The following is a 12,442-nucleotide window of genomic DNA, read 5'->3' as shown; positions in this document are numbered from 1 at the left end:
CTGCCTGGGCCGTCTCTTAGGAATGGAAGCCCCTTTTTATGCAAAATGTATTTTTTCCCTACCTGGCAGCTATTCAGTGGGGCTTTGCAATATCTGAACATTTAGTGGGGGGAGACATGCTTGTGTGGCGCGAAGACCCTGTCATTTCCCTGCGGGAATGAAAGGATTCTCGCAGACAGTGACCCGGGCGTTTAACTGGGATGGTGGCGCGTGGCGTGGGGCTGGCGCACGCGATGTCCCCTCCCCGCCAGGAACGCTCTCCAATCCGCAGAACCCATTTGGCTCCTGAAGCGGCCAGGAGTTCACGCTGAAAAAAAATTGCCCAAAATTACTGGGAAGTGCACATTTTCATCTGCTTGGCAGTGGCGTTTGGAAATGAAATAGTTTTGTTCATGTTGTCGGGGAATAAGAGAATCGATTCTCGCCTAATGGAGCCCAGGTTTGGAGGAGCTCAATAGAAAAGTATGTCTTTCCGCATCTCCCCGGAGGACCCCCTCTCCTTACGCGGCGCGATTTTGCATGTCAATTTGCCACATGCCGAAGGGACGTAGATGGTGCCTCGTGTGAACTACCCACGGTAAACCAATTTCGCCGGAGTTATGTATCTGTCACTTACAATTAAACCCGTGAAAAATATTGGCTCTGAGATGAGGCTGGTAATTTGATTTACACTGTAGTGGAGAAATCGGAGATTTCACCGGAGAGCGGAGGGCGGTGTCCTCCAGCGGAAACCGGAGTCTGGTGCCTTCTCCTGGGAGGGGCCCTCCCCCAGGGTGGCTTGCCCTGTCAGCACTCGGCCCCCCCTTGGCCACACACAAGATGCGTGGCCCAGGGTGTTTGTTCTCTGTGCGGGTTTTGGGGTGTTTGCAGTGTAGCTTGTTCTGGGCTCCTGCATCTTGGTTCCTGGCCCCCCTCCCCTCTGAGCCTTCTGTACCCTTGAGGGCCTTGGGGCTGGTGGTCCAGCCGCCGGAGCTGGCATGAACGTGGGTGGGGAGCACGGGCAAGCCTTGCATCTTTTTTTGTGTTTGGGGGACTCGCAGAGGCTGCCTGGTGGCCTGTCGGGCCCTGAGCTCAGCCCAGCCCTGTCGCCACCCCGGGCCCCCGTGCCACCCCAGCCTCCGTCTCTCCACCATCTCCCCTGCCCTGGGGATTCAGAATCCCCATCTCCTCTGGGATCATCCTGCCCTCTTCCTCCCGGGTTTTGTGCCGGTGGGATTGCCTCTGGCGTCCTGCTGACCCGGAGGCCTGCCACAGGTGTCCGTGGGGTTTGAGTCTCCCCAGGTGTCCTTGGGGTTCCCAGCGGCTCTGGGGTCGGAAGCACCAGATCCCGTTTCTCCCCGAGGGCACCGCAGGCATCAGGCCCGTGCCCCTCCGTGCGTTCGTCCTTCCTTCACTCCACACACTCCTGCCTGCCCCGCGCCTGGGGTGCAGACACGTGAGGAGGCGCCCAGGGCCCTGGAGGCCTCTGGCTTGGGGCTGGGAGCTGGGAGGAAGGGCCCCCTGGAGGAGGTGAGGCTGGACGGACACGTGGGGGGCCGGGGTGTGGGGCACTTGTCCCTCCCCTCAGCAGGGAGTCAGCTGCTCGCGGGGCCTGCCCGGCCGCGGTGCACGGCTGTCTTTCCTCAGGGCTGCACCTTGCTGTGTGTGGAGCCCGAGGTCGGGAGTCGGGGGGTGTGGGGAGGCCCCGGCTCTGAGGCAGCCCCTGTCCTCCGCATCAGGGGTGGAGGACACGCCCTCAGAGGAGGGTGCGTGGGGCTCTGAGGGGACCCTGTGGGAGGGGCCGGGGCCTGTGCCTTCCTATCTGGTTGGGCCGGGTCTTGCTGCCCCGATCTGCTTGCCCCTCTCTCTCCGCCCTCAGATTTGGGGTTTGGGATTTCAGGAGACCCACTGGCAGGCTGTGTGACGCGGGTGAGACAGTCGACCTCTCTGAGTGTGTTTCCTTCCCCCTTCTGAAGCCTGTGCGGGCCTGGGGGGTGGGTCGCCATGATGGCTGGTCCAGCGGGGAGCTGGCGGGCCTGGGGTGTGCCTGTGTGGGGTGACCCTGCTCTCAGAGGCCTGTGTGTTTGGGTTCAGCTCCTTTGGTGCTGGCTCTGCCTCGGAGTCAGCGAGAGGGTGTGGAGGAGCCCCACGTCGAGGGGGGGTGCGCTCGGGGTACCGTCCTCGTCCTTCTGTCTCTGTGCTCATGGGGGCAGCTGGAGTCCGCTCCCTCTGTCCCGCCCTCCCTCCGTCCTGTGCCCCCCTCCCCGTGCTCCCGGTTCTGTGCTGACGTGCTCTGTTCCCGGCCAGCCCCTCCTCTCGCTGGCCCTCGTTTTCTCCCCGCCTGGCTGACCTCGTATGGGAGGCGCTCTGGCCGGGAGCTGGGGTGCCGGCGCCGCGTTCCTGCGGCGGGGACCCCATGCCGGGGCCTGGCCCACTGTCCTGACGCGCGTGAGGCTCCTCCTGCCCTGCACGTCGCAGCCGCTCAGATGCCCGCCCCGCCCGCCTCCCCAGGTGAAGGTCACGCTGCGGATCTGGCCTGCGCAGGGGGCCCGGCGCTCGGCCGAGTGCACGTCCTTCCTGAAGGTGGACCCGAGGAAGAAGCAGGTGACCCTCTATGACCCGGCCACGGGGCCCCCAGGCAGCGCGGGCCCCCGACACGCCACCACGGCTGCCGTTCCCAAGATGTTTGCCTTCGATGCCGTCTTCCCCCAGGACTCGGAGCAGGTGAGGGTGGCAGTGGCGGCCTCGGGCGGGGGCGGGGCCTTCTCGTGCAGAGCCAGGGCTGGGGGGTGGGGGGGAGGCGCTGAGAGGAGGCCGGCTGGGTTTCCCCTTCCTCGCTGGCCTCCCCGGCCCTCGTGGTGTCTCCACCCAGCTCCTGGCCTGCTTCTCAGGCCAGCTTTTTCAGAGCCCATGCCCCATGGAAGCTTTCCGAGTGGTGGTTTGTTTCCCAGAGATGCTCCTCCACGCGTCCCGTGTGTGCCGTGCATGCGTGCGGCGTGGTCTGTGCCCGGCGTGGCCGCGAGGGCACTGTGACTTCCGTGTGTGTGCGTGTACACTGCGTGTGCCTGTCAGCTGTGTCTGGCTGGTTCACGCTGTGTGTGTGTGTCCGTGTCCGGTCTGTGTGTGTCGTGTGTCCACGTGGAGATATTTGTGTCCTTTGTCTTGGGTGCCCTCCCGGCCACCTCGTGGACTCGCTGTCTGCGTGTGATGAGACAGAAGTGGTGGGAGGCCGGGTGGCCGCCTGACTCTGTGCCCCTCCCCCAGGCCGAGGTCTGCTCGGGGACAGTGGCCGACGTGCTCCAGTCGGTGGTCAGCGGGGCCGATGGCTGCATTTTTTCCTTCGGCCACACGAGCCTTGGTAAACGCCCCTTACCATCCCCTCTCTGCAGTCGCTGCGTGCCATTTCTGGGTGGGGTGGGGTGGGGTGGGGGGTGGGCATATCCCATATGGGCAGCAGGTGGGCACCTGGGGCGGGGTCTTGTGGAGAGGAAGCTGAAACCCTGTAGGCCTAGAAGGTAGAGCCATGGAGTGGGTCAGAAGAGGCCCCCGGGGCCTCAGTGGCCCCAGGTTGGCCCTGAGGGCCCCGGGCAGGGCCAGGGAAGCAGCTGCCGGGTCTGGCTGGGCTCTGAGGGCTTGTCACGCTGGCCCCCAGGCAAGTCCTACACCATGATCGGGAAGGACAGCTCGCCCCAGAGCCTGGGCATTGTGCCCTGCGCCATCTCCTGGCTCTTCAGGCTCATTGACGAGCGCAAGGAGAGGGTGGGCGCCCGCTTCTCCGTCCGCGTCTCGGCCGTGGAGGTGTGCGGCCGGGACCAGAGCCTGCGGGACCTGCTGGCCGAGGTGGCCTCCAGCAGCCTGCAGGATGCCCAGTCCCCGGGGGTGCACCTGCGGGAAGACCCCGTCTGCGGGGCGCAGGTACGCCGAGGCCGCCGCGCGGGGAGCAGGGCCGCGGGCTCGGGGCCCGCGCGGGGCGGCGGCTCGGCCCCGAGCCGCTCAGGCGCCGTCCCCGCTGTCCGTCTGTCGGCAGCTCCAGAACCAGAGCGAGCTGCGGGCGCCCACGGCTGAGAAGGCGGCCTTCTACCTGGACGCGGCGCTGGCTGCGCGCAGCACCAGCCGGGCCGGCGGCGGCGAGGACGCCCTGGGCAGCTCGCACATGCTCTTCACGCTGCACGTGTACCAGTACCGTGTGGAGAAGTGCGGCAGGGGTGGAAGTAGGTGGCTGTGGCGCCTGCGTGGTGTGGGTCCGGCCGCCCTCCCTCTCGGCAGGACTGTCCCGGGCGTGGGCCACGGGGCAGGGTCTGCGTGCCCTGCGGCCGAGCCTTCACCCTCCTGCCCTGTGGTTTCAGTGTCTGGAGGCCGCAGCCGCCTGCACCTCATCGACTTCGGCAGCTGTGAGGGGGCACCCGGTAGGGGTGGGGAGGCCCCCGGGGGCCCGCCATATCTGTCCTTGTCGGCCTTGGGCAGCGTCATCTTGGCCCTGGTCAGCGGAGCCAAGCACGTGCCCTACAGGTGAGTGGTGGACTCCTGGCCGGGGCCCTGGGGACCCAGCCCAGCCCAGCCCACGTCAGGCGTGTCCAGTGTGTCTGTGGCCCCTGAGCCCCTCAGTTCTTTGCTCCTCCATCACCTGACGGGCTTTGCTGCCTGAGGGCTGGGGGAGGGGTCCTGGCGCCCAGGGCATGGGGAACAGAGGTGGGGGTCAGCCCTGACCCTGAGGCTCCAGGCCTGGCCCTGGTCCAGCAAGAGGCCCACCTCCCTCCCTCCAGCCCTGCGGCAGCCCACACGCCCGGCCTGCCACCTGGCATCCCTCCTGGGCCCTCAGCCCCTGACCCCCGCCCCTCCCCGGCCCCCAGGGAGCACAGGCTCACCATGCTGCTGCGGGAGACCCTGGCCACCGCCAACTGCCGCACCACCATGATCGCCCACGTCTCCGATGCGCCTGCCCGCCACGCCGAGACGCTCAGCACCGTGCAGCTGGCCGCCCACCTCCACCGCCTGCGTAGGAAGAAGGTCAAGGTTGGCTCCGCCTCCCGCCTGCCCCTCCCTCTCCCCGAGGGCCCCTGCCTGCATGGTGGGGGTGCTGGGGCCCCGCGTGCCCTGGGCTCACAGGGCTGTGCCCACATGGCCTTGCCCAGAGGCGGCGGGGCCCACGCTTGAGGTCGCCCCAAGCAGAACCGGACCTGATGGCACTGGGGGCTGTGGTTGCCTGGCCTCTGTCCGCCTGGCCCAGGGGTAGGTGTGTGCTCAGGGCAGCCTGGTGGGATGCCCGTGGCCCGTACCCGTCCCAGGCCTGGTCCAGCAGAGCATGCCCCAGGCAGCCCTCCGTCGGGCCGGAGGGTGGAGTTAGGGGCGCCCCGGGGTGCCCTGGGTCTGAATCCTGGGTTTGCACTTACTCGCCGTGTGCTGAGGGCACGTGTTCTCACCTCCCTGTGACTCGGCTTAACGCTTCCTTGGAAGTTGCTGAGGAGGTCCGGTTATGTTCGGGGCCTGAGACCTTTCGTGCCGGTCCAGTGCTTGATGGGACACGGCTGGTGGCTGCGCTGTCACTTCCTTCACTGGAGCGCGGTGTGTGCGGCTGGGGTGCAGGGGAAGGGGGGGCAGGCGAGGAGGCCGCTCAGGTGGGCCTGCTCTGTCCCCAGTACGCGTCCAGCTCCTCGGGGGGGGACAGCTCCTGCGAGGAAGGCCGTGCCCGCCGCCCCCCGCGCCTGCGACCCTTCCACCCGCGCTCGGCAGCCCCAGACCCCGAGCGCCTGGCCGCCAGCTCGCCCGGCGACCCCGACTACTCGTCCAGCAGCGAGCAGTCCGGCGACACCGTCATCTATGTGGGGCCGGGGGGGGCGGCGCTGTCGGACCGCGAGCTCACGGACAGCGAGGGCCCCCCCGACTTTGTGCCCATCATCCCCTCCCTGAGCCGCCGCCGCCCCTCCCAGGGCCCGCGTGATGCTGACCACTTCCGCTGCAGCACCTTTGCGGAGCTGCAGGAGCGGCTGGAGTGCATCCACGGCAGCGAGGGCCCCCAAGGAGGCCTGGGTGGCACCAGCGGACCCCAGGCTAGCCCGGCCCGCGGGGGCAGGAAGCCCTCGCTGCCCGAGGCCGCGGCCCCCAGGAAAGCCGTGGGCTCCCCACTGGCCGCCAGCACGCCTCGCGGCAGCCCCGGCCCGGATACCCTCCGGGGGGCCCCGGAGCCCTCCAAGGCTGGTGGTGACCAGAGAGAGGACGGCAGTGCCAGGCCTGAGCTGCCTGTGCCGGATAAGGCCACGGGGGGCAGAGGCAGGAGGCCGCTGCCCAGCCCGGCCCCCCCACTGCCTCGGCAGCTGGAAGCTGGCGGGGCCGCAGAGGAGCCTGGGGGAGCCGACGGTGTGGGTGTGGTGCGGACACCCCCCGTGGGCAGGAGTGGGCAGGAGGGCTGCCCCCGCCCATCCGCACGCGGCCGCCGTCTGGAGCGGGGCCTGCTGACCACCACGGTGACCTTGCAGCAGCCCGTGGAGCTCAACGGCGAGGACGAGCTGGTGTTCACGCTGGTGGAGGAGCTGTCCCTGGGGGGGCTGGCTGGCCCCGGGCGCCCCTCCAGCCTGGCCAGCCTCAGCAGCAACTGCTCCCTGCAGGCCCTGGCCTCGGGTTCGAGGCCAGTCAGCATCATCAGCAGCATTAACGACGAGTTCGATGCGTGCACCTCGCAGGCCCCCGGGGCGGCCCTGGGCGCGGCGGCCCTGGACGGGGCGGCCCTGGACGGGGCGGCCCTGGATGGGGCGGCCGGGGCTGGCAGCAGCCGCGGCTCCTCCATCAGCTCGTGGCTCAGCCAGGTCAGCGTGTGCGCGGCCGACAGCCCCGGCCCCGCCCCGCGGCCTCCCTCGCAGGCCAGCCCAGACCCCTCCGGCCCCGACTGGCCTGCGGGGCCTGACCCTCTGGGCTCCCCGACCCTGGACGGCCCCTTGGAGGACGGCAGCTTTCAGTTCTCAGAGCGTGACAGACCCGACAGTCCCGGCCCTGCCCAGAGGCCTTGTCCCACGGAGGAGGCCACGGCAGCTGCCAGCCGACCTGGCCGGGAGCCCCACGCCGCGTCTCCACGGGGGGCCGCCCCGGCACAAACTATCCACTCCAGCCTTCCCCGCAAACCGAGGACTACCTCAGCGGCCAGTCGTGTGGGCAGCCCCCGCCTGGCCCCGGGCCCGCCTGGCCCCGGAGGCCTCTTCGAGGACCCTTGGCTGCTCCGGGCGGACGAATGTGGCCCGCTGCCCCTGGCCTCTACCAGCAGGGGCCCCAGCCTGGCCCCGATGCTGGCTTGTGCCCGGAGGGTGGTGGACGGCTGTGAGGTGGGCAGGGCAGCCCACAGGCCAGAGGCCGTGGCTCAGATCCCACCGCTGCGGAGGGGGGCCACCACGCTGGGCGTGACCACGCCCTCCACATCCTTCGGGGACGCCTCGGCCGAGGCAGCGGTCTGCCCGGGCAGCCCAAAGGCCGCCTCCAGCAGCAAGAAGAGTGTGGCCTCCAAAGGGGACCTCTGCCCGAGGCCTGGCGGGGTGGCCCCCCCGGCCCCGCCGGTGCGCAAGTCCAGCCTGGAGCACAAGAACAGCCCAGCGCCGGCCCCTCCCCAGGCCGGCAGCCTGGCCTGGGCCGGGGCTGCTGCCTTCCTCCGAGGGGAGGGGGAGGCCAGGCCTGGCGGCCGGGCCGACCACTCCATCCCCAGGGCCACGTCCAGCCTGAAGGCCCGGGCTGGCAAGGCAGAGGCGGGGTGCCGTCCCGCCACTCACGGGTCTCTGGAGCGGTGCGAGGGCCTGGCGCACGGCAGCAGCAAGGCCAGGGAAGGCCCCGGGAGGCCGGCCCGGGCCGTGCCCAGGTTGGGTGTGCCGCCTGCCAGCCCCACGCCTGGGCCCGCTCCTGCCTGTAGGAGCAGCCCGGCCAAGGGTGTGGGGGCCCCCAAGCCCCCCACCAGCGGGGGCAAGGGCCGCAGCCCGGCGGCAGGCGGGTCCAGGGCTCTGGGTGCTTCGGTGAAGCCGCTGGCCCCTGCGGCGGGCAGGACCCCTGGGGGCCCGGTGACGGGCCCCAGGGTCACCCCGCGAGCAGTGCCTTGCGTTGGGGCCAAGGCCAGCCGGGGCACCATCATGGGCACCAAGCAGGCTCTCCGGGCCGCCCACAGCCGTGTCAACGAGCTGGCAGCCGGCGGAGGCCACGGCCGAAGTGGCCCCTTGTGGGGCTCGGCCGACTCAGACAGCGGCAACGACAGCGGCGTGAACGTGTCCGAGGAGCGGCCGCCCGTGGGCCCGGTGCTGCCCTCTCCGTACAGCAAGGTGACGGCCCCGCGGCGGCCGCAGCGCTACAGCAGCGGCCACGGCAGCGACAACAGCAGCGTGCTGAGCGGGGAGCTCCCGCCCGCCATGGGCCGCACGGCCCTCTTCTACCACAGCGGCGGCAGCAGCGGCTACGAGAGCATGATGCGCGACAGCGAGGCCACCGGCAGCGCCTCCTCGGCCCCCGACTCCATGAGCGACAGCGGGGCCGCGTCCCCGGGCGCCCGCTCCCGCAGCCTCAAGTCCCCCAAGAAGAGGGCCACAGGTGGGTGTGGCCCAGCCCCCGCAGGGCCCGGGCCCGGCCGCCCTTGACAGCTGGGCACCACCTCCGTGGATCCCAGTGTACGCGGCCCTCGACAGTTTCACAGACGTGCCTGGGGCTGTTCAGGCTCTAGGTGTGTGCAGCCCCTACCATCTGTGGACGCGCCCGGCGTGTGCCCTTCTCTGATCCCCATGCTGCCTCTGAGGCTGGTCCCCGTCCCCTCGGAGCGGGTGGCAGGGGTGGGCTCACACAGGGCACCCTGCTGAGGCGGGGGGAGCTGGGCGAGGACTTGGGTCTGGGGCTCCAAGCCTGGGGCTCCCCCCCGGGGCTGGTGCCCGGCTGCCTGGGAGCCCCCTGCTGTGCCGTTCCTGCCTCCGCCTCCTGGACCTTCTGTCTCTGGGGACCCGGGTAGGGTGGGCCTGTTTCTCATGCTGTGTGTGGCTGGGGGGATTTGGCCACTGGCTGATGTCCTCCGGAGGGGCAGGGGAGGCACGCCCTGGCTGAAGGTGGGCTGGGAAAGCAGGAGGCCGGCGTGGGGAGCAGGGAGGGGTGTGCTGGGAGATGTGGGTGGTGCCACAAGCGTGGGCCTGGCTTGGGAGTCTGTCCAGGGTAGAGACGGTTGCGATTAGGAAGCAGCGTGGCCCCTTAGGGTGTCGGAGGGCTGCCTCCAGGGCTGGCGGGTGTGACCTTGAGGCTGCTGTCCAGTAGGGAGGGTGTGGCCGTCCAGGCGGGAGGCGGCTGGGGGAGGGGCTGGCGGACAGGAACCCATCTGTTCCACGGGGCAGGCAGGGGTGGCCGGGTTTCCGGCCGGCGCTAGGCTGAGCGTTTCAGGATTGGGAGGGCCCCCGTGGGCTCTGCCTGTCAGAACCGCAGCCCGGCGCCCCTCTCAGTCCTGGGCTGGGGGCTGGTGGGGTCCGGCCTGTGCTCACCCAGCGCCCGGCTCTCTGTTGCAGGTCTGCAGCGGCGGCGGCTGATCCCGGCCCCGCTGCCCGATGCTGCTGCCCTGGGCCGCAAGCCCAGCCTCCCCGGCCAGTGGGTGGACCTGCCGCTGCCCCTGGCTGGCTCGCTGAAGGAACCCTTCGAGATCAAGGTGTACGAGATTGATGACGTGGAGCGCCTGCAGCGGCACCGCCTGCCCCCGGGGGAGGACCCGGCCGAGGTCGGGGCTGGGGCAGGCCGGGGGCAGGCGGTCCTGGGAGGGCAGGGTGGGCCCCTGGGGTGTGGCAGGGCAGCCCACTGACCTCACCCTGCCCTCTTGTCCACAGCCCTCCCAGAATGCAGAGAAGGTAGGAAAGGCCCCGCTCGGCCCTGAACCCCTGGCATCTGATGGCCCTTGTGGGCCGAGTGGGGGGCTGGAGGGGTCCTGAGGCCACCGCTCTCGTGCCCTGGAGTTACGCCGGGGTGTGGGCATGCTTCCCACCGCTGTGCCCACTCGTCCTGGGCCCGGGTTCCAGAAGGCACGGGCTGCTTTGGGAGCCCGTGGTGTGAGCCCCCTCGGGCAGGAGGGGCCCAGGTCCTACCCCTGCCCGCCTTTGAGGTCCTGCTGTGCGCCTGCCCGGGCCCCGGGGCTGGAGCGAGGCTCACGGAGCCCCTGGGAGCAGGCCGTCCTCCGTGCCTGAGCCCACCCACCGCCGTCCCCGCCGCCCAGGGCCCGGTGTGCGTCAGTGCGAAGTTGCGGCTGGCCGAGCGTAGGCAGCAGCGGCTGCAGGAGGTGTGGGCCAAGCGTGAGACGCTCCGCGAGGAGCTGGCTGAGACCCAGGGCCGGCTGATGGTGGAGCCCGGCCGCTGGCTGGAGCAGTGTGAGTCTCCCCGCTCATCCCCCCACGCCCCGGGAGGCCTGCACCCCACCTGCGCCCCCAGTCCAGCCACTTCACCCCGCCCCAGGTGGGGACCCAGAGGCTGGGAGGGAGAGAAGCATTTCCTGGGCCCTGCGGGGACCCTGGCCTGACCAGCGGTCTGCCGTCCATCCCTAGTCGAGGTGGACCCGGAGCTGGAGCCCGAGTCGGCCGAGTACCTGGCGGCCCTGGAGCGCGCCACGGCCGCCCTGGAGCAGTGCGTGAATCTGTGCAAGGCCCGCGTCATGATGGTCACCTGCTTCGACATCAGCGCCGCCACCGCTGCCCCGGGGCCGCAGGAGGTGGACGTCTGAGGCTGGGCACTGGGACACGGGGGAGGGGACGGGGGTGTCGGGGGCTCGAGGACGGGACGTGGGATGGAGCGAGGATGTGGCAGGGGTTGGAGAGGCGAGGATGCGGAGGGTCGAGTGGGGACCCGCGGGTCTTGGAGGTGATGGAGCGTGAGGCAGGGGAGGGGCCGGCCGAGCACGTGGACGGAGCAGCGAGCGAGCGAGACACGGGAAGACTATCGCCCCCGGACAGCAACGCAAGTGCCTTTAACCTTGGACTGGATTTCTCTCCTTTTCGCGTTTGGTGCTAAGGACTCAAGACACCAGCAGACGGTGCGCTGGGGCCGCCGGCCCGACTGTTTGATCTGATCGCGCCTTCTTTACAGCCAAGCAGTTCCATGTAGCAAGACAGCCCCGGGCTCGCCGGGCTCTGGTTTAGGATTCAGGGTTGCTTTTCTTTCATAGCTGTTTCCTCTCAGCAGAGCCCGCCTTGGTGGTCTCCAGACCCTCGGCCTGCATGTGTTCTCTGCGCAGACTGAGCCGGTGGGGTCTTCCAGGCGGGGATGGCCGACCCTCCTCTCCCCAGGACCTGTTCTGTTCTGAGGTCACCGGGAGGGCGGCGCCCAAGGGCTGAGCTGAAGGCACCTGGCGCCTTCTTCCACGGCAGGAATTCTTACCAAAACCACAAGCAAAAAACAAACCAACACACACAGAAATGGGGGGGAGGGGGAGGGGGAGGGTTTTGTAAAGGTTCTGTTAGGTTTGTATTTTTATATCGTTTTGCCTATAAATGAGGTATTTGCAGTCGAAATTTGAAGACAAATGATCTATGTTTTTATGGTTTTCTATGGAAGGTGTCACTCCGGCCGGACTCTTTCTGGGGGTTCCCCAAGCAGGGCGCGGGTCCTCGGGAGGCGCTTCTTGCCAAATGTAGACCAGGGGTGAGCTTGCTGACGAGCGGGACATTCCCGTCACTACGGGTTCTGTGTTCTGATCGTCATGTATTTTCTAGGGTTGTCCAAACCTTTGTACAAATGTGTAGATAATATCTTGCTACAGCTTTTATTTGTGAATAAAAGATGCATCCATTGTTCACGCGGCTCCTGAGTTCACTGGGCGTGCAGTCCTCTGAGGGTCCTGGGGCGAGGGGGCTGCAGGACGTTGGAGGGATGCGTCCACGGGATCCGGGGGCTTCGGGGTCAGCAGGGGACGCTCCCTCTGCCCACAAACCCTACGGCAGCCCCTGCAGGGACCAGCGTTGTAGGCGAGAAGGCACTGACCGGGAGGAGGTCCTCCTGCAGGCTGGGATTCAAGCCCCCACCTCCTCTCTGTCCCCCTCCCCAGCCACTCTGTCTTGAGTTGCCCGGCTCTCGGGGTCCTGAGGCAGGGAGCCAGGGGCAGGGGCTGGGCTGATGGGAAGCAGCATTTTCTGGTGGGCTCCTGGCCCCCTTCCCAGAGGTTATGTTAGCTGGGGAAATCCTGGCAGCGGCCATGGTGACCCCTCGGGAGACCCCCACCTGCCTTTCCAGGAGGTAGATGAGCAGACACTCCACGGGCACGTCAAGGTTCAGGACCCCCTGAGCTGGAGGGGGTCCCCACCTAGCACAGCCACCCTCCCCACTCCGCCCCTCTCTGCTGTGCTCAGGCCGCCCTGCCCGATGGCCCTGGATACTCCCTGGCTGCCGCCCCGCCCCATCTGGGTGTCCCCACCACAGGCACCCACGCGGGCACCTCGAGGCCCCTCCCAGCCAGCCGGGCCTCTCGCAGCCTCTACGTATGCCTGGGACTTCC

At 68.8% G+C, this 12,442-nt stretch overlaps 1 protein-coding gene across 5 annotated transcripts in view; it reads left to right on the top strand.

Moving 5' to 3' along the window:
* The window catches only part of KIF26A (kinesin family member 26A), a 42,332-nt gene extending 30,588 nt beyond the window's left edge, over window positions 1–11,744 (top strand). For all 5 annotated transcript variants that reach the window (XM_082449947.1, XM_082449948.1, XM_082449949.1 and 2 more), the window contains 11 exons: window positions 2,491–2,703; window positions 3,244–3,337; window positions 3,632–3,894; window positions 4,007–4,190; window positions 4,326–4,488; window positions 4,830–4,992; window positions 5,616–8,529; window positions 9,480–9,685; window positions 9,792–9,812; window positions 10,175–10,325; window positions 10,500–11,744. In XM_082449947.1, the coding sequence (XP_082306073.1) occupies window positions 2,491–2,703; window positions 3,244–3,337; window positions 3,632–3,894; window positions 4,007–4,190; window positions 4,326–4,488; window positions 4,830–4,992; window positions 5,616–8,529; window positions 9,480–9,685; window positions 9,792–9,812; window positions 10,175–10,325; window positions 10,500–10,675 (4,548 nt within the window). In that variant the 3' untranslated portion in view covers window positions 10,676–11,744. The remainder of the gene's footprint in view (window positions 1–2,490; window positions 2,704–3,243; window positions 3,338–3,631; window positions 3,895–4,006; window positions 4,191–4,325; window positions 4,489–4,829; window positions 4,993–5,615; window positions 8,530–9,479; window positions 9,686–9,791; window positions 9,813–10,174; window positions 10,326–10,499) is intronic.
* Window positions 11,745–12,442: the final 698 nt, after the last annotated feature.

This window comes from Balaenoptera physalus (assembly GCF_965194825.1).
Source record: "Balaenoptera physalus genome assembly, chromosome: 2".
Taxonomy (NCBI): domain Eukaryota; kingdom Metazoa; phylum Chordata; class Mammalia; order Artiodactyla; family Balaenopteridae; genus Balaenoptera; species Balaenoptera physalus.
The sequence above is the reverse complement of the archived record's forward strand: the minus strand, read 5'-3'. Positions and strand labels throughout refer to the sequence as shown.